Here is a 27,724-nt window from a genome sequence, read left to right as displayed (position 1 = left end):
GTTTATACATAAGACATGGCATAACACATTATTCACATTTTTTTTATATGATTCATCAGTTTCATCAACGAAATTTTTTTTCTTATTCATCACTTCATCATTCACCTGGATGAACAGCATTGTGGATGTTTATATTTGTACACACCCAAAAAAGTGAAATTACCATAATAAAAAAAAAAAAAAAAATATATATATATATATATATATATATATATATATATATATATATATGTCCAGTTCCACTCCTGGTGTTGATAAAAAAAAATTGAGCAAAATCCTGACCAATATAATATGTATAAACATAGCCTTTTATTAAAAAATTTGCATGACCTTCACTTTTTTTTAGTTTTTGCTAAATTGAGACAAAATTGTCAGATCACGTTTCTAGCGTCTTCATCCTTTCATTTTCACAACAAGATACAGAACCAGGCTTATTTATCCAGGTTTATCAAAGGACATGTTTCTTCTGTCCACAGACTAAATAACTTATAAATTATTGGTGCTTTACAGGAATCAGCATTGATCACTCAACCTTAGTGCTCATTCACATGTATGAAAAATGCGGATCAAATACAGTTGTGACATACAGATCTTTTTACAATTGGTTTCATTTTTGGTCAATATTATACATATGCAGCAGGCACCAACAGGATTTGTGGCATACTAATCTTTTTTTAATGGTTCACTGCATTTGTTCCATTTTTACTATTTTTTTTCTAACTTGGCTGTTGCTAAAATAAAGATTTTTTTTAAACTTAACACATGCAAACATTAAAATTATACACAAGTTGAACATGTGTCTTTTTTTTTTTTAGTTCAACCCTCTTCTACTTGCTAAAACAATATTAACCCCCTTCCTGACCCATGACATATACTTATGCCTTGTAATAAAAGAAGGAAAATAACTCCTACCCCCTCCCAACATGTGAAGCATCCTCTTGTGGAATAAACGTAAGAAGCATGAACATCGAGTGCCGTGAGTTATTTTCCTTCTTCTATAACAAAGTCTTTGCAGTACTTGTCTTCGCTCGCAGAGCACCGGTAGTAGTCAAGCTTGCAGTTTGTTGTTACCATTGAATCAATGGTCATAGCCGCAAGGTGTGTGAGAGACTGTGTCAGGTGTAGTAGTACCGACTGCGCCCTCTTCTGACTTTGACATATACTTATGGCATGTGTTGAGTGAGGTTGTATGGTTAGCGCTAAAGGACCGAGCCTGCTGTCTGTTGGCACTCGCCCTTAAATGATCAACATCGTAGATCACTCTGATGCTTGTTATTTGACTGCATAAATAATATAGTAACGTAACATAACATAGCTTATAAGATTGAAATATAGACAAGAGTCCATCGAGTTTAAGCTTAAACCCTACTGTGTTAATCCAGAGGAAGGCAAACATCAGCGCCCCCCCGCCCACATGAGGCTGATGCCCATAACCCCATGACTGGAGGAAACATTCCTTCCCTTCCCAGAATAAATCCATAACCTGTAATTTCATATAGTAGCATTTAACCAGTTTTTTTTCCTTATTATTGGTGATGCAGTGGCACCCCCAGGATGCAGTCTGAGCCCTTTACTATGCCTTTGTGCCTGCTGTGGTGGGCTGTGCAAGCAGAGATCCGGCCTTATAGATCAATATAATGCTTTAAGGGGGAATAAAAAAGTATTTAAAAAAAAGGAAAAATGTATTTTCTACAATATAAAACATGCAAACTATATAAATTTAAATAAGCCTTCCCCCCTTTTTTTTAAAGAAAAATGTGAAAAAATAAATTGACATATATGGTTTTGTTACATGTAACATTTTCTGACATATTAAATAATCTAATTCCTGGTCCGGCATGGTCAATGGCGTATGTGGGGAAAGAACAATGCCAAAATTGCTAATTTTGGGTCACATTAAAAAACTGAAAAAATTTTATAAAAAGTGATCAAAAATCTCATCAATGCATGGGTTGGGAACTGGGTTAATATGGATCATTTGGAACATGCTACATACAGAAGATATGGCTCTTCCCTGTTAGGTGATGATGTCTTCCTGTAGTCCATAGGAAGTCAGAGCCTGATCAGGCCTTATAGTTATAATTGCATTACAAAATCTCTACACTATTGGGAATATAATAATTATTTATTTTTTTAATTATTACTTAAATAACACTTTTTTCCCCCAAAAAAAACTAAGAAGAAAAAAACAAAAACATTAAAACTACAACCATTTCTGTGATTTCTACAAAAAGCTGATGTGACATTTTTGATGTAAACTGTAAACTCTCACCCCTTTGAAAATATCATGTAACGCAGACAATATACAAGGACACACCTACTTTTACAAAACTGATGTTAACAGTGTAAACCGCGGCACAAAGCTCTTTGAAAATGTGGTCGATACTTTTAATTTAATTTTTTGGGCCCAAAATTCTTTGAGAATCTCCTTCGCTGTTTATGCATTACTGTAGTCACAATTTTACTGACTGTCTATAAAAACAGTTGACAAGATAATACCTCAGCAGATCTCCTAAACAATGGAATATCTTAGATTATAGGTGGCCCTGCTAAAAGATTTCAATTAAACAGCCAGCAGAATTGCAAATGCAGCTCAGGAGTATAATAAAGGGTACGGTATTACTTATAGACAGTACAAGGTGAAAAATGGAACAAAATGGAACGTACATTAATTCTATCTGTTAACTGTAAAAGATAGACATCCTCATTCCATGTGCTCATTTAACTAGTTGCCACATAATTTACAATTTCTTCTTTCTAGATACCATAATAGAGCATATTGTGTCCCAACTAACTTTTTGTGGACAGACCTATGTTGTCACATTGACTTTAACTCTTCAGATAGAGTTTTTGTGGTGCTTTATAACACACATAAAAAGGCCTGTAGTTTATAGTTGTTGTCTATTACGTTTAAAAAAAAAATAATTTGTTCCAGAATTCTGAAATTTTTTTGCAAAACCAAAAAAGGAGAAAAATGCCTAAAAAACTATGGGAGGCAGCTTTAACTAAAGGCTTTACTAAGGGTGGGGTTCAACTAGACATGCAGGACCTCCCACAGTCCAACAGATATACTATAATTTACATCAGAAATTGCACAAATTATAATGGAGATCCAGGCCAGGTCATAGCTGGACATAGCTGAGCTGGAATTAGGTTTGTGGCACACAGACAGCCAAAGAAGTGCCAAACTTGTTAAGTTGTGTGCCCCATATCGGGCAGGTCTTACAATGGCTGACTTCTGTTTAAGACTGAGGTATGAAATGGCAATCTGTGTAAATCTGCCCCTAGATACCTGGGGAGATTTATCAAAACCTGTGGAGAGGAAGAGTGATGTAGATGCCCGTTGCAACCAATCAGATTGGTTCTTATATGATTCAGAGGCAATTTGATTGGTTGCTATAGGCAACTGCACCATTCTTCTTCTACACACGTTTTGATAAATCCCCCCCTCCAGAATATTGACAGAAAATCCACTGACCCCAAAAATTGCCCCTAGCCAAATCGCTGTGTATGTAGACAGTTTGTTGTAGACTCCCAACAAACACAACAAAATTAACCTCCCCCTCACACACACACAAACACACACACATACACCTGTCTAAAAATACAAAAAAAAAGATATATAGCTTAACAGCTGAAATTTATATATACATAACTTTCTTTTTTGAAGTCCCTTTTGGAACCAAAACTACCTGGTGTTGTCCATAGCAACCAATCACAGCCCAACTTTTATTTTACCCGAGCTCAGTAAGATATGAAAGCTGAGCTGTGATTGGCTGTTATGGGCAAAAGCCAGACAGTTTCAGGCAGATTGATACATTTGTTCCAATGTTTTAATAAAACAAATAAATAAATCAATAAATAAATGTTGCTTTAGGAGGGTGTCTGACCTCATATGAATGGAGGTATACAGCTGACTAAATGAATTATATATACTAGTATATACTGATAATACTGTATAATGAAAACATGGTATATGGATTGGCTGTGTAGGTTTCGACATACCTTCTGCCTTGTCCTGTCCTCACTTGGTTCTTTCTTCTGTCACCTGCACAGGCCTCACAGTTTATCAGTCAGCTTCCATTCGAGCCAGTCTGGTTTTGTGCTCATCATACAGCACGACTTGTTAGTACAAGGCACACCCACCCGATGACATAGGTCCAGGAGAAAAGTCCATGAACTGTACAGTAAGTCAAACAACTTAGTTCCTTATTGTAATTACAGGTGAGTCAGGGTCAACCTCCATATTATAATGATTATCTCTACACACAGAGAAGTAGATGGCTTTATAGTTGATATGAATGATATGGCATGTGACGGTTTCAAAGAGTTCTATATTAGTGCAAATACCGAGGAGCTTTAATAATACAGACGCTACAAAGAGCTCTCATTTCAATTGTCATTTCAATTGTTTTAAACTAAAACAAAGTCTGATAACCAGTTGCAGTTACTTGTGTATGATAAAAACTCATATATAATTTTCTAATATGAGTTCTATATCAACTCCTGACAGTATTTAAGATCTCTACTTTCTGACATTATTTAAGTGAGAACCTTCTTGTCTTCCAGTGGATTGTGATCTTTCGTGGTCATGTAGGTGGATACACAGGGGATTAACACATTACTGCACAGTTATGACAGCTGCGTCGTCTAACAAGCTTTGGAGTTATGTACTCTTTACATAAGGAATTGGTGCAAAACGTATATATCAGGAAATTGTATATGTTTTATTTCTTTTTCTGAAACCATAATATGCTTACACACAGGGCCGAAATGGGACTAAATGCATCCCCGACACACAAACTCCACCAGCTCACATACTGTAACACCCCCCCATGTATTGTAGAAAAAAATTTGTGCACAATATGCTGCAAAGAATTTAGCAGTATTTGATCACATCCTTTACCACTACCTATAATAACAGACACCATAAACATAAGAAGAAAATAAAATACATGCATAATCACATGGTAAGGGACAGGTTATCCTTACTTTTCAGTCACAATACATACTGCTGTACAAGAACCAATAAAACCAATATCAGTAATGTCACAGGTGAAGTCTTCTCTGAGTCATTTTCTTTTCCTTTCCATCTTGCCCAGACTACCATGAAAACTTCTTTAGGCCATCTGTCGACAATTCATCATAGACTCTGCACTTTACCATCACTCCTCCCACCTTTTCCATACCCATAGTGCCCCAAATGGTCATAATGCCCTTCTTGTTTCCTCCCACAGCAATAGTGAAAACTATATAAATAGTGCAAAAATAGTACTGAAATGAGCAGGGTATTTAAGGGCTGGTAAGGGTATTTAAGGGCCGCCGTTCATGGTGAGGCCTGGCTCGCGGTGCAAGTGCAGCAGTTGCTGGGGTGCGGAGGGAGTGAAGATCCTCCTTCTGACTGGCGTCATGGGTCACGAAGCTCTTGTGCTCCAGAGCGCCTCGGTCCAGAGCTGGCTCCTCGTTCTCGCCACCGGGTCTGGAATCCCAGCCAGGGACGTCAGGAGCGTGTGGATTCTACGGTCCCGGTGGACCCCCTTCTGTGCCGCAGATGTCTCAGCAGCGGTCGGCGGTGAGTGGAACTTCTGCAGCTGGGGCGGGCCTGCCTGCCAGCTCTACTCTTCCTGCTCGTCGGAGTGGCCAGTATACTGCTGCGACCGTGTCTCCTGCTAGGGATCGGGACGGGAGCATGGCCGGGACTTCAGGAGTGCTGTCTAGTGCGGGGGAGGCTTACTCCGGAAGGGGGGCCGGCCCCCTTTCTTCTGCTGTGTCTGGAGCTTGGGCACAGGTGGGTCTCGGCAGTGTGCCGGTGGTTGCTTCAGTGACTGCTCCCCCTGCTGGCTGGATTCGGCAGGACACCCTAGCCTTGCTGACTGACGGAGGGGATCTTAGCCCCACCATTTCTGGATCTGAGGCCTCTGCTTCTCCTGCTTTGGGGCGGGTGACGGCCTGTCAATGGCTGGTGCCAGGTAGCCTGAAGGTTCTTGTTGATAGTGCTTCATCGTCAGCACAGATGTTGGGAGCTGGCGGTTCCAGGCGCGAATGCCAGGGTCGGCGGGCCCAGGCCAGCCTGGTGAATGCATTTCACAAGGGGATGTTGGGGGAGGGGGGGATACTTCAGTTAAAGGTTTACTGGTTCAGTTATTGGGTTTTTTGTCACAATGGGTTGGTGGGGTGGGCCCTGCTTGGTCTCCAGTACATGTTTTGGATGCAGTGGGGGCTGGACATGGTCCTGTGGTTGCCTCTGGGGTGCCTGCTCTGGGGGTTGCTGCTGCTGGGGTTGCTGGAGGGTCTGTGGCGGTGCCTGGTTCTGTTGTTGCTGCAGGGTTGTCTGTAGCGGGTGCTGCTAGTGGGTCAGGGGCAGTGGTAGCGCCTGGGAGTGGATCTGTTGCGGTTACTTCTTAGGAGGTTGATGATGTGCGTCTGGCGGATGTGGCTAAAGGGGAGGTTTATGTATGTTTTGAGGGCCCTTTGGGTGCGCATTTGAAATCGGAGGTATAAGATAAAATTTGGAAGGACGAATACATTGAAATTTTTTCTTTACTTCCTCTTGAAAAGTTTAACTTGGATAGGAAGAAACCGGATGAAAGTAAGAAAGAAGAAGAGGAAAAGCGCCGGTATCAGTTGATTCCGTGCACTTTTTCTAATTGGATGCAGGTGTTTTCCTTTCTAGCAAGTGTTATAGGTGAGAAGGCTCCTGAACCCTGTTTGGCCCTTTTTTGTTATTTTGAATTGGTGGGATAGGCCTATAGGGTTTATGGGGGTATGGCATGGTTGCGCTATGAAGAACAATTTCGTCAGCGCAAGGCAGTGTGTCCTACTCTACGCTGGGATCACAAGGAGATCAGCTTAAGGATGCGTCTGATGTCAGCACCGTGGGGTGGTTCTCAGCCCTTTCATGGGGCAGCTAGCGCTTCCTCGGCCCGGTTACGCAGTGAAATTTGGTGTCTGCCTATAGTTTCCCTCAAGTAATGTCTGATAAATTGTCTGCGGAAGTTGCTTTGGGGAGGATGGCAGGCCCTTTTGTTGAGCTCCCCTTTGGGGATTTGGTGGTTTCACTGCTGGGCCTGTTTCCTAAAAAGGAAGCAGGGAAGTACCGGTTAATTCATCATTTATCTTTCTCAGCTGGGACTTCGGTAAATGATGGTATTGCTGAGGATGCTTGTTCATAATACTTTGTTTGATGTGGTGGTTAGGTTGGTGCGGAAGTTTGGTAAGGGGACTTTGTTGGCTTAGACGGATGTGGAAGCGGCATTTCGTTTGTTGCTGGTTCACCCGGATAGCTTTCGTTTGTTCGGAATTCATTGGGGTGGGATGTATTATGTGGATTGTTGTTTGCCTATGGGCTGTTCTATTTCGTGTGCATATTTTGAGACTTTAAGTTGTTTTTTGGAATGGGAGGTGAAGCAGGAGGCCAGCTGGTCTTCTATACTTCACTATTTGGATGATTTTTTGTTTTTAGGTCCTGCAGGTTAGCGGTGTTTGTTTGGTTTTGTTGCACACTAAGGAAGCGGTGGCCTGGTGTTTTGGAGTACCGTTGGTGACGGATAAGACAGAGGGCCCGGCAATGGTCATTAAGTTTTTGGGTATAGTTATTGGCTCGGATCTTATGGAGTGCCGCCTTCCGGAGATCAAGTTGGAGGATTTGAGGCGATCTGTGGCTTAGAGTCGGCAGAGTAGGAAGCTGCAGTTGTGGGTTTTGCAATCTCTGTTAGGCAAGTTGAATGTTGCATGTAGGATTTTGCCCATGGGGCAGGTTTTTTGTCGTCGCTTGGCCATGGCGACGGTGGGGGTTCGGGCCCCTAATCATTATGTTCGCTTGTCGGTAGAGGTTCGGTATGACCTGGTGGTGTGGGAGTCCTTTTTTGTGGTCTATAATGGTCCATCAATGTGGATGGCTGAGGTAGTTGAGAATGCTGACTTGGAATTGTTTACTGATGCTTCTGGGAAAGTTGGTTGTGGTGCGTTTTTCCAGGGGCAGTGGAGTGCGGGTGTATGGCTGGACTCTTGGAAGTCAGCGGGGTTGGTGGCTAGTTTAGTTTTGCTGGAATCGTGTTGGAGACTGAGCTTTGGGGCGACCTGTTCCGGGGTCGTCGGGTGCGATTCCGTTGTGATAACATGGGTGCAGTTCATGCGATTAACAATCAGACATCTAGTTCAACTCCTGTTTTGCGTTTGTTGTGTCATTTGGTTTTGAGAGGTCTTCCTTTAAATGCTCAGTTTGTAACGATTCATGTTCCAGGTGTACTCAACTCAGTTGCGGATTCTCATTCTCGTTTACAGTGGGCCAGATTTCGTGCACTGGCACTGAATGCGGAGTGTTGCGGGATTCCTTGTCCCGAATGGCTGTGGAGCGTGGTCTGGGGTCGGCAGCGGAGTTGATCCAGAGGTCTTTGAGTGTTCAGTCCTTTTTGGTGGTCTATAATGGTCGGTCAATGTGGATTGCTAAGGTAGTTGAGAATGCTGACTTGGAATTGTTTACTGATGCTTCTGGGGCAGTTGGTTTTGGTGTGTTTTTCCAGGGGTAGAGAAGTGTGGGTGTGCGGCAGGACTCTTGGAAGTCAGCAGGGTTAGTGGCTTGTTTAGTTTTGCTGGAATTGTTTCTGATTGTGTTGGCTACTGAGCTTTGGGGTGACCTGTTCCGGGGTCATCGGGTGCGATTCCATTGTGATAACATGGGTGTAGTTCATGTGATTAACAATCAGACATCTAGTTCACCCCCTGTTTTGCGTTTGTTGCATCATTTGGTTTTGAGAATTCCTCTTTTAAATGCTCAGTTTGTCATGTTCCAGCTCCTTCACAGTGGGACAGGTTTTGTGGACTGGCACCAGATGCGGAGCGGGATTCCATGTCCCCAATGGCTGTGGAGCATGGTCTGGGGTCGGCAGTAGAGCTGATCCGGAGGTCTTTGAGTGTAAGCACTTGGTCTGCGTATTCTAAGGTTTGGAGTGAATGGGAGCAAGTTTTGAACAGAGTGGGTGCGTGACTAAGCATTTCCTAGTGTGCAGGGCTCTGCGCGGGTATAGGAAGGGAGGTGTTCAGCCTGATACTAGATGTCCGATGTATTTTGATCTTTTCGTTTTTCTGGCAGTTAGACTGGAGTTAGTATGCTTGGATGCTTATGAGGTTTTTCCGTTTTTACACTTTTGTTTTTACTTCCTTACCTTTTAAAAATCATAACCCTTTCAATTTTGCACCTAAAAATCCATATGATGGCTTATTTTTTGCGGCACCAATTCTTCTTTGTAATGACATGAGTCATTTTACCCAAAAATCTATGGCAAAACGGAAAAAAAAATCATTGTGCAACAAAATTGAAGAAAAATTTCAATTTTTAAACTTTCGGGGGCTTCTGTTTCTAAGCAGTAAATTTTTGGTAAAAATGACACCTTATCTTTATTCTGTAGGTCCATACGATTAAAATGATACCCTACTTATATAGGTTTGATTTTGTCGTACTTCTGGAAAAAATCATAACTACATGCAGAAAAATGTATATGTTTAAAATTGTCATCTTCTGACCCCTATAACTTTTTTTCCGCGTACGGGGTGGTATGACGGCTAATATTTTTGCGCCATGATCTGAAGTATTTAGCGGTACCATTTATGCATTGATCAGACTTTTTGATCATTTTTTATTCACTTTTTAATTATGTAAAAAGTGACCAAAAATACGCTATTTTGGACTTTGGAATTTTTTTGCGCATACGCCATTGACCGTGCGGTTTAATTAACAATATATTTTTTAGAATTCGGACATTTCCGCATGCGGCGATACCACGCAGTTTTTTTTTTTTTATGGGAAAAGGGGGGTGATTCAAACTTTTATTGGGGAAGGGGTTAAATGATGTTTATTCACTTTTTTTTCCACTTTTTTTTGCAGTGTTATAGCTCCCATAGGGGGCTATAACACTGCACACACTGATCTTTTACATTGATCAATGGTTTCTCATAGGAAAAGATTGATCAATGATTCTGCCGCTTGACTGCTCATGCCTGGATCTCCGGCACTGAGCAGTCAATCGGTGATTGGACAGCGAGGAGGCAGGTAGGGACCCTCCTGCTGTTCTGCAAGCGGTTCAGAATGCCGCAAATTCATTGCGGCGATCCCGAACAGCCCCCTGAGCTAACCGGCAATGGTTTACTTTCACTTTAGACACGGCGTTCAACTTTGAACGCCGCGTCTAAAGGGTTAATAGCACACGGCACCGCGATCAGTGCCGCGCGCTATTAGGCACAGGTTCTGGCTGTTGCTAGGTGCCGGGCCGAACCCGCTATGACGTGTGGCCCCGCGTTATAGACAGGGAGTTGGCTGAGGGCATACAGGTTAAACAAGGCCCGGGTGAAATTAAATAAGGAGATAGGCCGTTTTATTCGGCATAATGGAGGGATAGTTGTGCGCAGTGTGGATTTGGAGGGTGAGCCGGGTGAATTTTTGCTGGATGATGGTATGCATCTGAGTGCAATTGGATCGGATTTGTGGACTCTTGCATTGCAGGAGGGTATTGAGAAGGCTGTGCAGATGTAGTGGGATGAAAGTTTGCGAGGTGTCAGTCTCTTTCATCTATGGCAGGTTTAAGGGTCCTTGGAGGTGTTAATGGTTAAAAAATTATGGTTATGGAAATGAGTTTGCCAGTTGTTATGGAACAGAATGGGCCTCCTGGTGGTGGTTACGGCCCCAGGAGTTTTGATGGTAACAGGCACTAAGCGAAATGGATGCCCTTGGGTCAGGGAGTTGCGGCCAAGGTTAAGAGTGCCTCCGATTTTGGTGATGTTCTGGATACAGTTGAGGCATCCAGGGACCCTTCTTATCATTTCTGACAGTTTATGTTTTTTGTTTTTTTTTGACAATGTTTATAATGTTATTTATATTGTTATTTATAATATTTATACTGTTTTATAATGGTGTTAATAAACGGGCTGAGAAGCCCATTTTTCCAACCATGGTGTTCGAGTCTTTATGGGGAATGGGATGTTTGGAGAGGTAACATGGGGTATTGTGTTAAATTAGCTTAGAGGGGAGTGTATATATTCTCCCAAGGTACATATATAAAATCCCACCAGTAATGGTGTTAAGAGGCTGGCAGTAGGAAGAAGCAGCTATTGCCTCAGCTACATGCATATATTATGTATTTTTTGATATTACATAAAAGGGAATATCAAAAAAACATAAATCTTACTGCTGATGGTTGGATTTTATATAAAAGCCCATTATATATTCGTTGGCATGGATTAGTGTGTATTAAAAGTCTAAAATTGTGAATGTCCCCAAAACATCATGTATTCTATGTACACAAGTATGTACTATTAAGTGTGATTAATGTAATGGGGTTGTCACAGGGGTCCTGAAATCATAAGCTGCAATTTTAGTGCATTATTCGAGTAGTATGTACAGTGATCTCTGGCATATTAACAATAAGGGCTATTATGTAATGAAGTTTTTCTACATGGATCATATGAATTTATTATAGGCTAATTTATGATTGTGGTAATGTAACATTATGAAATAGAGATTGTGATCAGGGACCTATATAGTTATCATATGTGAGTGTGAATGAAGTGGTTATCCTGACTAATAAATATAAATTAATACTGCCTTTACTGTGTGTTTTTATTGAAGTCTTTATTTAAAAAAATGCATGAAATAAAATTATTTTTATTAAAGTAAGTTATCGTATGGCCGACTTGTTTCTTATGACAGTATAATAGTGTATACAGAAGTTTTTTTTTGGCTAATTGCAATATAATGGAGATGCAGCTAGCATAAGAAAGGTGTATGGGGGCTTTTACCCTATAAACCAATGTCTTGCAAGAGTTTTGTGGAATTAGTTACGTTTATGGTTGCCAGCATAGATAAGAAAAGACCAAAGTATGAAGCGTATAAAAGATCTGCATAGAGCAGAGTTCTAAGGAACCAGATTCACAAGACTACATTTAGAGTTTTCCATTTAAGCTCAATGGGGGAGATTTATCAAAACCTGTGCAGAGGAAAAGTTGCCCAGTTGCCCATAGCAACCAATCAGATTGCTTCTTTCATTTTTAACAAGGCCTGTGAAAAATGAAAGAAGTGATCTGATTGGTTGCTATGGGCAACTGGGCAACTTTTCCTTTGCACAGGTTTTGATAAACCTCCCCGAATATATATAGAAATAAATGAAACACAGTTCTACCCACAGTCTGATCACACTGGGACCACCACTGACACCCAATAATATCTATATATATATATATATATATATATATATATATATATATATATATACCGTATATCAATTTATATAAATAATATTTAATTTTGGGGAAAAAAAACAAATACTTCCACTTGCATAAAAATATAAAGAAAACCCTCAAAACTATTTTAGTAACATCCTTACAATGAGTTTTCATTTTCATGGACAGAAGAAGAAAATCCAACTGGATTAATGATCTTTTCAAAGTGACCCAAGATGGGGACCAAATGATGACTTCGCTACACCAACCTCGATGCCTTCAATGTATAACCTGGTGCTCCTGTCACAACTGTTGTTTCACAACCTGGGAAGAAAGGTTTTCTTTCCTGTCAAGAAGTAGGTGATGTAGCACAATAACTCGTTCCTTGGATATGCCTTTATCATTTAACATTGCAACTATCAATGGGCTTCCAAACGTATTACCCATAAAGTCTATATTTGGAAAAATAGATAGATCCTATCGCTTCCCCATGTAAACTATATATGGAAAAATTGTATTGTACATGAAGAGGAAAGTGGAGTGATAGCTTAATTTCTACTTTTCCCTTTAGCACACAACTGAACATCAAGGAATATTTTCAATACACCTCATGGTACCTTAAGCAGGAAGTCAGGGGCCACCCTCCCATGTAACTCTCACGTAGTGCCCATTTCTGAAAAACTGGTGGATCTGAGGACATCTTTCCATCACCCCCCCCCCCCCTTTCCCCTTCTTTCCTTCTCCATTTTTATGTTGTTTCCTCCCAGGTCATGATAATAGATGTGCTGTGAGGCGTACTATTGTTGCTATATATATATAGTACCGGACCTTTGGCTGAATTCTACTGATCTGACTACTTACTTTTCATGTCTATAAGGCCTCTTGTGGACCCGATACCTGCTTTTTCCTTCCACACTTGTCTTACTTCCTAGAAATTGTTCTTTCCTTTTATTTATTGTGTTAAAGTGCTTTTTGAAAAGAAAAAAAAAAGTTTAATAAAACAATTTTTAAAAAGTCTACATTTTGGCAAGTACCACCATAATAAAGGCATAATTATACTGAAAATGTGAAACCTTTTTTTTTTTAGTTATAACATTAAAAACACCTGCCTAGCATTGTTTAGATCCACCTTCCACCACCAAAACAGCCCTGATCCATCAAGACATGGACTCCACAAGACGTATGTAACACATTTTGGGACCACCCTTCCCAGTAGCTTAGTAATGTAGTCCATCCTAATGTGATCTATTACTAAGCTACTCAGGAAGGGACCAAGGCTGTCCTCTAATGCTTTTAGCACTGTCCCTTTATAGTACAATAAGTAGCAGAATCCAAAGGTGGAAACAAGTGCAAAGACTGAAAGCTTGAATGCTAGCCAAAAATTATGTGTAAGTATAAAATGAAAAAATATTTATTGGACATATACAATTACGTAAAACATAATTTAAAAAATCTGCACCAGCAAGAAAAATATGCTGAGCTCAGATATGTGCTATTCTCCTTTGAATGCCAAAAGATCTGTGATTATATAGTAATGAACATGCAGTCACAGTATATATTGAATGAAGGTATAAGACTACCTAATCATACCACAGGGTACACAGAGATAGATAGGCAAAATATGTAAACTATAGGAGATATAGAGTGTAACAAAGCCAATGTCAGTGATATGGTGTGGGAGCTGAAAATTGGGGGGAAAAGGTGCAATAGGAAAGAGAAGCTGATGTAGCTACTATGCCCATCTCACCAGCATATCCCCCATAGACAAGGAACAAGCAATAAATTGCCACACTCAGATCAGAGACATGCTGTTATACTCACATGGATCTTGTCACGCACTTCCCCTATGCCGTTTCGCTACTCGCTTCATCAGAGAGTCCCCCGATAAACCAAACTCAAGGTTTTCCAACCAGTGTGCCTCCAGCTGTTGCAAAAATACAACTCCCAGCATGCATGGTCTGTCAGTGCATGCTGGGAGTTGTAGTTTTGCAACAGCTGGAGGTTTGCCCTCCCCCCATGTGAATGTACAGGGTACATTCACACGGGCGGGTTTACAGTGAGTCTCCTGCTTCAAGTTTGAGCTGCGGCAAATTTTCCACCACAGCACAAACTCCTAGCGGGAAACTCACTGTAAACCCCCGCCCGTGCGAATGTACTCTAAAAACACTACACTACACAAAATAAAGGGTAAAACACTACATATACACCCCCTTACATTGTCCCCCCTCCCCCCCTAATAAAAATGAAAAACGTATCGTACGGCAGTGTTTCCAAAACGGAGCCTCCAGCTGTTGCAAAACAACAACTCCCAGCATTTCCGGACAGCCACTGACTGTCCATGCATGCTGGAAGTTTAGCAACAGCTGGAAGCACCCTGTTTGGGAATCACTGGCATAGAATACCCATATGTCCACCCCTATGCAATCCCTAATTTAGTCCTCAAATGTGCATGGAGCTCTCTTACTTCAGAGCCCTGTCGTATTTCAAGGAAACAGTTTAGTGCCACATATGGGGTATTTCCGTACTCGGGAGAAATTGCACTACAAATTTTGGGGGGCTTTTTCTCCTTTTACCCCTTATAAAAAGGAAAAGTTGGGGTCTACACCAGCCTGTTAGTGTTAAAAAAACTGAATACCCCATATGTGGGCGTAAAATGCTCTGCGGACGCACAACAAGGCTCAGGAGTGAGAGTGCACCATAAACAGCTGAGGCCTAAATTGCTGATTTGCACAGGGGTGGCTGATTTTACAGTGGTTCTGACATAAACGCAAAAAAATAAATACCCGTGTGACCCCATTTTGGAAACTACACCCCTCATGGAAGATAACAAGAGGTATAGTGAGCCTTAACACCCCACAGGTGTTTGATGAATTTTCATTAAAGAAAAACTGTCAGCTTGCTCTCCACACACTAACCAGTGGTACTGGCTGGTAGTTCGGGGGATGCTGATCAGTTTGATGCTTACCGTGCCCGGATCCTCCCTGCCATTCGGACGTAATCTTCTTTTTTCGGGATGTGTTAATTAGGTGCTAACTTGCTCCGGCCAGGCTAACTGGCACTCTGACATCAGCGTTTTTGGCCGCAGCGCCACCCAGCTCATCAATATTCCTCCCCTCCCTCTGCCTCTCCCTCTTCTCCCCGCTCTGTATTGAAGAGGGAGAGGCAGAGGTAGGGGAGGAATATTGATGAGCTGGGCGGCGCTGCGGCCAAAAACGCTGACATCAGAGTGCAAGTTAGCCCGGCCGGCTAAAATCTAAAATATAAGATTACGGCCGAACGGCGGGGCGGATCCGGGCACGGCAAGCATCAAACTGATCAGCGTCCCCCGCACTACCAGCCAGTACTGCTGGTTAGTGAGGGGGGAGCAAGCTGACAGTTTTCCTTTAAAGTTGGATGGGAAAATGAAAAAAAAATGCATTTAACTAAAATGCTGTTGTTACCCTAAATTTTTCATTTTCACAAGGGAAAATGGGGAAAAAAGACCCCCAAAATTTGTAACCCCATTTCTTCTGAGCAAGAACCTACCCCATATGTGGATCTAAAGTGCTCAGCAGGCAAACTATAATGCTCAGAAGAGAAGGAGCGCCATTGGGCTTTTGGAGAGAAATTTTTTCCAGAATTGAAGGCCACGTGTGTTTATAAACCCCCCATGATGCCAGAACAATGCACACCCCCACCCCACATGTGGCCCTACACCCTTAAGGTAATGTAATAAGGGGTACAGTGAGCAGTTACGCCCCACAGGTGTCTGACAAATTTTTGGAACAGTGGTCCGTGAAAATAAAAAATGTTACTTTTTATTTGCACAGCCCACTGTTCCAAAGATCTGTCAATCGTCAGTGGGGTGTAAATACTCACTGAACCCCTTATTAAATGCTGTTAAGGGTGTAGTTTCCAAAATGGGGTCACATGTGGGGGAGGGGGGTCCACTGTTCTGGCACCACAGGGGGTTTGTAAACGCACATGGCCCCCGACTTCCATTCCAAACAAATTCTCTCCAAAAGCTCTATGGCGCTCCTACTCTTTCGAGCATTGTAGTGCGCCAGCACAGCACTTGACGTCCACACATGGGGTATTTCCATCCGCAGAAGAAATGGGGTTACAAATTTTGGGTGGCATTTTCTCCTATTACCCCTTGTAAACATTTTAAATTTGGGGAAAAAAACTGCATTTTAGTAAAAACATTTTTTTTTTCATTTACAAATCCGACTTTAACGAAAAGTCGTCAAACACCTGTGGGGTGTTAAGGCTCACTGTACCCATTGTTACGTTCCTTGAGGGGTGTAATTTCTTGTTCTGGCAGCATAGGGACTTCCTAAATGGGACATGCACTCTTAAAACCATTTCAGCATAATTTGCTTTCCAAAAGCCAAATATGACTCCTTCTCTTCTGAGCATTACTACAATCGCAGATCATTTTACGTCCTAACATGGGGTACTTCCATAACCCCAAAGAAATGGGGTTACAAATTTTGGGGGGCATTTTCTCCCATAACACTTTGTAAAAAATTGTAAATTTGGGGAAAAAAACTGTACTTTAGTGAAAACAAAAAATTTAAAAATTAATTTACCCAATCTGACTTTAATGAAAAGTCGTCAAATACCTGTGGGGTGTTAAGGCTCACTGTACCCCTTTGTTACGTGCCTTGAGGGGTGTAGTTTCCAAAATAGTTTTTTTTTTTTTTTTGCTGTTACATAGTTACATAGTTAGTACGGTCGAAAAAAGACATATGTCCATCAAGTTCAACCAGGGAATTAAGGGGTAGGGGTGAATGCAACATGCCTCCCAAATACCATTTGAGCAAAATTCACTGAGCCCTCTAGTGCACCCACAGAGCACTTTACATCCACATATGAGGTGTTTCCTTACTCAAGAGAATTGGGTTACAAATTTTGGGGGGCTTCTACAAGAACATGCGAGTGTATGAAAATGAAGATTTAGAATTTTCTCCTTCACATTGCTGCTATTCCTGTGGAACATCTAAAGGGTTAACAAACTTTCTGAATGTCATTTTGAATACTTTGAGGGGTGCAGTTTCTATAATGGGGTCATTCATGCTGTATTTCTAATAAGAAGGCCCTTCAACTCTACTTCAAAACTGAACTGGTCCCTGAAAAATTCTGATTTTGAAAATTTCATGAAAAATTAGAAAATTGCAGCAGAACTTTGAAGCCCTCTGATGTCTTCCAAAAGTAAAAAATATGTCCACTTTATAATGCCAACATAAAGTAGACATATTTTACATGTGAATCAATATAAAATTTATTTGGTATGTATATTTTCTTTACATGCAGAGAGCTTCAAAGTTAGAAAAATGCTAAATTTGCGAATTTTTCATGAAATTTGGGAATTTTTCACCAAGAAATAATGCAAGTATCGACGAAAATTTACCACTATGTTAAATTAGAATATGTCACGAAAAAACAATATCAGAATCAAATTCATAAGTAAAAGCATCCCAGAGTTATTAATGCTTAAAATAACCGTGGTCAGATGTGCAAAAAATGCTCTGGTCCTTAAGGTGAAAATGGGCTTGGTCCTTAACCCCTTTTTCCACTTTCGTTTTTTCCTCCTCCCCTTTTAAAAATCATAACCCTTTCAATTTTGCACCTAAAAATCCATATGATGGCTTATTTTTTGTGCCACCAATTCTACTTTGTAATGACATCAGTCATTTTACCCAAAAATCGACGGCAAAACGGAAAAAAAAATCATTGTGCGACGAAATTGAAGAAAAACGCCATTTTGTAACTTTTGGGGGCTTCCATTTCTACGCAGTACATTTTTCGGTAAAAATGACACCTTACCTTTATTCTGCAGCTCTATACGATTAAAATTATACCCTACTTATATAGGTTTGATTTTGTCGTACTTCTGTAAAAAATCATAACTACATGCAGAAAAATGTATACGTTTAAAATTGTCATCTTCTGACCCCTATAACTTTTTTATTTTTCTGCATATGGGTCGGTATGAGGGCTAATTTTTTGCGCCGTGATCTGAAGTTTTTATCGGTACCATTTTTGTATTGATATGACTTTTTGATTGCTTTTTATTCATTTTTTCATGATATAAAAAGCGACCAAAAATACGTTATTTTGGACTTTGGAATGTTTTTGCGCGTACGCCATTGACCGTGCGGTTTAATTAATGATATATTTTTATAGTTTGGATATTTACACATGCGGCGATACCACATATGTTTTTATTTATTTTTATTGACATGGTGTTTTTTTTTTTTATGGGAAAAGGGGGGGGGGTGATTTGAACTTTTATTAAGGAAAGGGTTAAATCACATTTACTAACTTTTTTTTTTTACACTTTTTTTTTTTTGCAGTGTTATAGCTCCCATAGGGACCTATAACACTGCACACACTGATTGCCAGCACTGTTCACTGCAAAGCCATAGCTTTGCAATGATCAGCCTTATCGGCGGTTGATTGCTCAAGCCTGCATCTCATCAATCACCGAGGGGACACGCCGGAGGCAGGTAAGAGGACCTCCGCTCGTGTCCCAGCTGATCGGGACACCACATTTTCACTGCGGTAGTCCCGATCAGCCCTGCTGAGCAGCCGGGCAGCTTTCACTTTCATTTTAGACGCGGCGTTCAACTTTGAACGCCGCGTCTAAAGGGTTAATAGCGCGCGACACCCCGATCGCTGCCGCGCGCTATTAGCCCCGGGTTCCGGCTTCAGATACATGCCAGGACTGACCCGATATGACGCGGGGTCACCGCGTGACCCCGCTTTATATCGCTGGAGCCGGCCAAGGACGTAAATATACGTCCTTGGTCGTTAAGGGGTTAAGACCAAAATGGGCCTGGTCCTTAATGGGGTAAAGTCAATGGAAGATTGTTTCTTTTTTACACATAAATTGGCACAAAACAATGTGATTAATGTAAACATTTATGCTCATCATCTCTTCATCACCATGTATACAAAAGGTAGAGGGGTCAGGCTCTTCATGTTTTGGGGATAGATCTGTAGAAGTGGGCATACTGAACAATTTAATACTTTACTTATTGGAGCAGACGCAAATGGAGATAATGAAAATGAGCAGACAGTGGTACACTGACATGACACTCACAAGTGGATTGTAGCAAGTATTTGATATTATCTGAGTGACTAAACATATATGGCATGTTAGATTAGAAGGTACAGAAACTGATGACTCCTTTCAAGGAGTAGATGTTAAACATGATAAAAAAAAAAAAACAACATGGCATCAAATTCATGGAATGAGACCCCCCAATCCCCCCAAAACCGTGAAATAACTACACAGACAACATTGTATGGAAATAAAAGGCCATAGTCTTTATTGAGGAATAATAAATAAATAAATAAATAATTAAATAAACTAAATAAATAAATGTATTAATAAAACCATAATTTAATAAAACTAATAACTCTTAAACATCAGCAAAGCAGAGAATAACCATATCATTAAAAGTAATATATACCACTAAATAACACTGTCCGCCCAGACCAGTCTGGGTGAATCCCCATGTTAATTAAGATAAATAAACCAACAAAAACCAAAACTGTCCGACTCGATAATAAACGGGCGATGTCCCTCAAAAACAGACCGTGACGGGGGGGAGAGGGGGTGATAGGGCACACTTCTTGGGTCTTGACACGCCGACTGAGCTGCGGGAATCGCTCCTGCTTCTTTTAAAACCTTTTCTCCTTTATACCGAAACCATGCTGACCAATCAGCTGTCCAGTATATCCTGCCCAGCAACAGCCGGCCTGCAAATAGAAACTCAGCACAAGTGTAAGTAATTTTCCTCATAACTGTATATGTATAGATTTTTTAAACTTACTACTACTATAGGGAAAAGAGAGGGGGGGGGAGAGGGGGCTCATACCTGCTAGAACACTATTGACATGACTATGTGACCAACCTTTAGATAGGCAAACCGACAAAAACATTGACGCACTACCTACCTCAGCTACTGAAATGTCTACTCCATTAGAGACACAAAATTCGCACCATAAAGACCAGGACTTACAGTAAGAGGACCAGATAGCTGAGCATATTGATGAATCAATCCAAAACCAGACTCCATAAGTGTGCCGGACATGGGACACCTTCTTTGTCTGCACCCGGGCAAAGCTGATAGAACCTGTGAAACTGACCAAGAGATAAAGCGTCAGCTACATCATTAGTATAACCTTTAATGTAAACCTCCTTAACCCAAACATTTAACTTTAAACAAACCAGCAGTAAATGTCTTAATAATCTCGCTACTGGGACAGATTTGGAGGACAACCAATTCAAAGCAAAAGCAACTCCTTTGTTATCTGTGAGAACAATAATTCTGGGATCATTAAAGTGAAAACCCCAAATCACCAATGCAACAACTACAGGAAATAACTCTAATAAAACAATATTGGAAGTGAAACCCACCTCCACCCATGACAGAGGCCAAGGATCAGCTGACCAGTGACCTTGAAAAAATGCACCAAAACCAAATGACCCTGCAGAATCTGTAAAAACACCCAGTGCTTCACAGTCCAAAAATTCAGCCTGCCACACTGAAGAACCATTAAAATCAATTAAAAACTATAACCATAGTGACAAGTCAAAGGGGCATCCAGTTTAATGTGACATTTAGGATTTAAAACCCCTGGTAGCAAAATATAATCTTTTGGAAAAGACCCGGCCCATAGGAATAACTCTTGACGCAAAAAACAACATACCGTATATACTCGAGTATAAGCCGACCCGAATATAAGCTGAGGCCCCTAATTTCACCCCAAAATCCCATATCCCGAGTATAAGCCTAGGGTGGGAAATACATCATCCCCCCTGTCATCATCCAGACCCCCGTCATTAACACCGTCATCATCATCACCCTGTCCTCATCCCCCCTTCATCATCACCGCCTGTCATCATCCCCCCTTCATCATCACCGCCTGTCATCATCCCCTTGTCATCAACCCACACCCCCACTTCATCATCCCCTTGTCATCATCCCACACCCCCCTTCATCATCCCCTTGTCATCATCCCACACCCCCACTTCATCATCCCCTTGTCATCATCCCACACCCCCCCTTCATCATCCCCTTGTCATCATCCCACACCCCCTCCTTCATCATCCCCCTTGTCATTATCCCACACCCCCACTTCATCATCCCCTTGTCATCATCCCACCCCCCCCCTTCATCATCCCCCTTGTCATTATCCCACACCCCCACTTCATCATCCCCTTGTCATCATCCCACACCCCCCTTCATCATCCCCCTTGTCACTATCCCACACCCCCATTTCATCATCCCCTTGTCATCATCCCACACCCCCCCTTCATCATCCCCTTGTCATCATCCCACACCCCCCCTCCTTCATCATCCCCTTGTCATCATCCCACACACCCCCTTCATCATCCCCTTGTCATCAACCCACACCGCCCTTCATCATCCCCTTGTCATGAACCCACACCCCCTCTTCATCATCCCCCTTGTCATTATCCCACACCCCCACTTCATCATCCCCTTGTCATCATCCCACACCCCCCCTTCATCATCCCCTTGTCATCATCCCACCCCCCCCCTTCATTATCCCCTTGTCATCATCCCACACCCCCCCTTCATCATCCCCTTGTCATCATCCCACACCCCCACTTCATCATCCCCTTGTCATCATCCCACACCCCCACTTCATCATCCCCTTGTCATCATCCCACACTCCCCTTCATCATCCCCTTGTCATCAACCCACACCCCCCCTTCATCATCCCCCTTGTCCTTATCCCACACCCCCACTTCATCATCCCCTTGTCATCATCCTCCCCCTTCATCATCCCCTTGTCATCATCCCACACCCCCCCTTCATCATCCCCTTGTCATCATCCCACCCCCCTTCATCATCCCCTTGTCATCATCCCACACCCCCTTCATCATCCCCTTGTCATCATTCCACCCCCCCTTCATCATCACCACATGTCATCAGTCCCCCCCCCCCCCCTCTTCATCATGTTTCAAAACTACAACTCCCAGCAAGCCCGGTCAGCCATCGGCTGTCCAGGCTTGCTGGGAGTTGAAGTTTTTAAACATCTGGGGGTCCGCAGGTTGAAGACCACTGCGGCCTTCGACATCATCCAGCCCCCCTCTCACACCCTTTAGTTTTGTACTCACCTCCGCTCGGCAGGACGTTAGGGTGCGCTGGTCTGGTGCTGCAGGACTGTCCGGTGGGGAGGTCGTCCGGTGGTATAGTCGTTCCGGGCTGTCCATCTTCACCGGGGGGCCTCTTCTCCGTGCTTCGGGCCCGGCCCCTGAATAGTCATGTTGCCTTGAGGACGACGCACAGGGACGTTCATTAGCAACGTCCCTCTGCGTCGTCGTCAAGGCAACGCCTCTATTCCGGGCCTGAAGCACGGAGAAGAGGCCCCCCGGTGAAGATGGACAACCCGGAACGACTATCCCACTGGACGACCTCCCCACCGGACAGTCCTGCAGCCCGGACCAGCGCCGAGCGGAGGTGAGTACAGAACTAAAGGGGGTGAGAGGGGCTGGATGATGTCGAAGGCCGCAGTGGTCTTCAACCTGCGGACCTCCAGAGGTTTCAAAACTACAACTACCAGCAAGCCCGGACAGCCGATGGCTGCCCGGGCTTGCTGGGAGTTGTAGTTTTGAAACATCTGGAGGTCCGCAGGTTGAAGACCACTGAGGGTGGAGAGTTCACTCGAGTATAAGCCGAGGTGGGGTGTTTTTCGTGCTGAAAAACTCGGCTTATACTCGAGTATATACTTTGTAACTCCTTCAAAGTAACCTTCCTTTTAGATAACATTAACTGAATTGACTGACACATAGCTGATATTTTATCCTCAGGTAACATAAATTGCATGGAGCAGGTGTCAATCTTGATACCTGGAAAGATAAAGGACCTACATGGAGACACTGTTTTTTTTTTCTGCTAGTGGAACACCAAACTACAACAAATGTCCATAAACGTAACCAACAACTTTTTACACTGCAAATTTAGACCCAATAAACAGAAAATCGTCTAGATGGTGTACTACCTCACCTTTACTACAACACTGTCTCAACACCCACTCTAGAAAAGATGAAAATGCCTAAAAAGCATAACAGGATAACAAAAACCCCATGGGTAAAGCTTTATTTAAAAAAAAATTGCCTTCAAAGTGGAACCCAAGGGAATTATACCCCTCTTGGCACACAGGCAGGGCCGGATTAAGAGCATCATGTGCCTGGTGCTGAAGATTGTGATGGGCCTTTAGCAAAGTATATAAAATGAAAACGCAACACAAAGCAATTTCGTCACATGTTTTATGCACATTAAATTACCAAGATAGTTGAATATATGTTAGTGTACGGAAACTTTGCATATCTTTATAGAATCTGTACTTTAGCTAAACAAAAAGAAACAACTCACTTTTATAGGGGCTCGGAGTGTCAAAGAGGTGTAGTAGAGGGTCAGCTATGCTCCCCAGACTGTAACACCTATCCCATGTGACGTCACATCCGCTGCTTCTTTGGTTAACACGCAGGGCTCGCTTGCCAGTGATGTGTTGCCACTTGTGAACCACACTCCCTATTCATGGTGCATGCATAGGATGTCAGACTGCTCATGCATCGCAATCCCAATTCACGGCGCATAGGGGATGCATGTGTCTAAGAAGGGGCGGAGAAGTATTGCCTTAGCGCACCCTAGCCACACCTCTTCTTTTTTTTTTTTTTTGCGAAATAAAGGATCAAACAACATCTATAAGGATATGCAAAGTATCCTTACACCAACATCTTTTATGGCTATGCTAGCAATTTCATATGCATTAGGCTTATTAGCCTTATCCGTTAGCACACGACAGTAAGACGGCCGTCGAGGGAGCCTGGGGGAATAGCAGGAGAACAATTACTGCTTGCGCCATCTTCTCCTGCTAGTCCCGTTACAAAATAATGGCGCCCGACAGACCCCATTATAGTAAATGGGATCCATCGGGACCCGTTATTGCACTTTTGCCCCATCTCAAAAACTGCCGTTATAGGCTGAAAAAAAAGGGCCTAACGGCCGTTTAAAGGGGTGCTCTGCTGAGCGCTTGGAACAAACTGTTCCAAAGGCTGGAGCCGGCGCTGGAAGCTCATGACGTCACGCCCCCTCCCATAGACTTGCATTGAGGGGGCGGGGTGTGACATCATGAGGGGGTGGGGCAAAGACGTCACAAGCTTCCTGCTCCAGCATTCGGAACAGTTTGTTCCAAACGCTGTGCAGCGGAGTACCCCTTTAAGGACTGGGCACAACGGCAGTGTGAAACTAATGTATGACAGATGCACTTTAAACAATTTTAATTTTCACCAGTGTGAACCCCGCCTATCTATAGTGCCCGCCTATCTATAGTGCCCATTATATGGCAATGCCATTTCTTAGTGGGACTCACGGGCAATATCACAGGCAGTATTATATTTTCCATCTGGCTCGGACCGCTGTGATGATTCCTTCCAGACGTATATCGTTTCTGCAGAATTGGTAGGGAAACATTTTAGGGGCAGCAATTAGGGCTGGTTCACATCACGTTTTCTCCCATATGGGAGCGCATGCGCCAGGGGGGAGCTCCCCTATGCCTTTCTATGCGCTCCCGTATGTAATTCATTTCAATGAGCCGGCCAGAGTGAAACGTTCGGTCCGGTCGGCTCATTTTTATGCTGTATGCGCTTTTACAACCGGACCTAAAACCGTGGATGACCACAGTTTTCGGTCCGGGGAAAAAGAGCATACAGCGCAAAAATGAGCCGACCGGACCAAACATTTCACTGCGGTCGGCTCATTGAAATGAATTACATACGGGAGCGCATAGAAAGGCATACGGGAGTGAGAGGTTTTAGCTCCCCCCTGCCGTAATCGCTCCCGTATGAGAGAAAACATGATGTGAACCAGCCCTTACCAAGCACTGCATTAAGTAGTACAGCTATAAGAAGATATGTCATTCAGAAACAAGGAAAAGCTCTTCACACCTCCCTTTTTTTATGCTCCTGAATGGCATATCTGCTTATAATAGCTGAGCTATTATAGACATATTTTCCTATAACATATAATCAAAGCTGTCTATAATAGCTGAGCTATTATAAGCAGATATGCCATTTAGGAGCATGAAAAAGCTAGGTGAGAAATTGTCATCTAGCTTTTCTGGGCTCCTGAATGGCATATCTGCTTATCATAGCTCAGCTATTCTAGACAGATTTGACTAAAAGTTATAGGAAAATCTATCTACAACAGCTGAGCTATGATAAGCAGATATGCCACTCAGGAGCCCAGAAAAGCTAGGTGACAATTTTTCACCTAGCTTTTCCATTCTCCTGAATGGCATATCTGCTTATAATAGCTCAGCTATTATAGACATATTTGCCTATAACATAAGTCAAAGCTGTCTATAACAACTGAGCTATTATAAGCAGATATGCCATTTAGGAGCATGAAAAAGCTAGGTGAGAAATTGTCATCTAGCTTTTCTGGGCTCCTGAATGGCATATCTGCTTATCATAGCTCAGCTATTCTTGACAGATTTGACTAAAAGTTATAGGAAAATCTATCTATAGCAGCTGAGCTATGATAAGCAGATATGCCACTCAGGAGCTCAGAAAAGCTAGGTGACAATTTCTCACCTAGCTTTTCCATTCTCCTGAATGGCATATCTGCTTATAATAGCTCAGCTATTATAGACAGCTTTGACTAAAAGTTATAGGAAAATCTATCTATAACAGCTGAGCTATTATAAGCAGATATGCCATTCAGGAGAATGGAAAAGCTAGGTGAGAAATTGTCACCTAGCTTTTCTGGGCTCCTGAGTGGCATATCTGCTTATCATAGCTCAGCTGTTATAGATAGATTTTCCTATAACTTTTAGTCAAAGCTGTCTATAATAGCTGAGCTATTATAAGCAGATATGCCATTTAGGAGCATGAAAAAGCTAGGTGAGAAATTGTCATCTAGCTTTTCTGGGCTCCTAAATGGCATATCTGCTTATCATAGCTCAGCTATTCTATACAGATTTGACTAAAAGTTATATTTTTCACCTAGCTTTTCCATTCTCCTGAATGGCATATCTGCTACATATAGTCAAAGCTGTCTATAACAACTGAGCTATTATAAGCAGATATGCCATTCAGGAGCATGAAAAAACTAAGTGAGAAATTGTCATCTAACTTTTCTGGGCTCCTGAATGGCATATTTGCTTATCATAGTTCAGCTATTAGGCTAGGTTCAGACTACGGAATCTCCAGGCAGAAAATTTCCGCCCGGAGATTCCGAGTGCTGAATCAGTCGGCGTTAGGACCGCGCGGACACTGCAGTCTCCAATAGACGGCAAAGTGTTCCGCAAGTATTTCCGCCTGAAGAAAGAGCAACCCCATTCTTCATGCGGAAATTTCCAAGCGGATTTTCCGTTCACAAATTCCGCTTCACAAATTCCGAAGTGTGACTTTGTGAACGGAAAACCATTCACTATACAGTACATTATAGTAAGCGGAATTTCTACCTGGAATTTCAAAGCGGAATTGCAGGCGGAAATTCCGTAGTCTGAACCTAGCCTTATAGACAGCTTTGACTATATGTTATAGGCAAATCTGTCTATAATATCTGAGCTATTATAAGCAGATATGCCATTCACGAACCCAGAAAAGCTAGGTGACAATGTTTCACCTAGCTTTTTCATACTCTTGAGTGGCATATCTTCTTATAATAGCTCAGCTACTATAAACAGACATGCCATTCAGTAGCATGGAAAAGCTAGGTGAGACATTGTCACCTAGCTTTTCTGTGCACCTGAATGGCAAGTCAGTTCATGCATGGTGGACTAGTGGTACCCTTGGGGGAAACTCCTGGAGCAGAGGCAGAGAGTAATGTGCGCCGGCGGCAGGACCTCAGGCAGGTGGCAGCTACAGCACACACAGTCATTTTTTAAACTTGGCGGGCGCTGGCCAAACGGGGGGGGGGGGGGGGAGGAGGAGTCCCATACGCTACCCTGATGCCATGTGGGGCACGCAGGTCAGAAGGTTATGTAGCCACGTCACCACCAGGGCCGTATGTAAGCCTGTGGGTCGGCCTGGGACATCGCAGGGCCAGCCCTCTTTTACTGTTAACCAGAGGCGGCTCTAGAATTTGTGAGGTCTTAGGCGTAACTCGAACATGAGGGGGGGGGGGGGCTCTGCATATACCTATGGGAAAGGGAGGGGGGTGCTCTGCATATACCTATGGGAAAGGGAGGGGGTGCTCTGCATATACCTATGGGAAAGTGAGGGAGAGGGGGGGGTGCTCTGCATATACCTATGGGAAAGGGAGGGAGAGGGGGGTGCTCTGCATATACCTATGGGAAAGGGAAGGAGAGGGGGGGTGCTCTGCATATACCTATGGGAAAGGGAGGGAGAGTGGGGGTGCTCTGCATATACCTATGGGAAAGGGGGGGACAGGGGGGTGCTCTGCATATACCTATGGGAAAGTGAGGGAGGGGGGTGCTCTGCATATACCTATGGGAAAGGGAGGGAGAGGGGGTGTAGCCCTGC

At 42.7% G+C, this 27,724-nt stretch overlaps 1 protein-coding gene across 2 annotated transcripts in view; it reads right to left on the bottom strand.

Annotated features, from left to right (window-relative positions):
• TMEM150B (transmembrane protein 150B) overlaps positions 1-12,702 on the bottom strand; it is a 69,002-nt gene extending 56,300 nt beyond the window's left edge. The window contains exons 1-2 of one of the 2 annotated variants that reach the window (XM_056542298.1): positions 12,480-12,500; positions 9,165-9,275 (exon numbers count right to left, since the gene is read on the bottom strand). In XM_056542298.1, the coding sequence (XP_056398273.1) occupies positions 9,165-9,178 (14 nt within the window). In that variant the 5' untranslated portion in view covers positions 9,179-9,275; positions 12,480-12,500. Of the gene's footprint in view, positions 1-9,164; positions 9,276-12,479 lie in introns of both variants that reach the window. The other variant, XM_056542300.1, reaches the window with a different exon arrangement.
• Positions 12,703-27,724: the final 15,022 nt, after the last annotated feature.

This window comes from Hyla sarda, chromosome 10 (assembly GCF_029499605.1).
Source record: "Hyla sarda isolate aHylSar1 chromosome 10, aHylSar1.hap1, whole genome shotgun sequence".
NCBI classification, from domain to species: domain Eukaryota; kingdom Metazoa; phylum Chordata; class Amphibia; order Anura; family Hylidae; genus Hyla; species Hyla sarda.
This window is presented reverse-complemented; position numbering and strand designations above follow the sequence as displayed.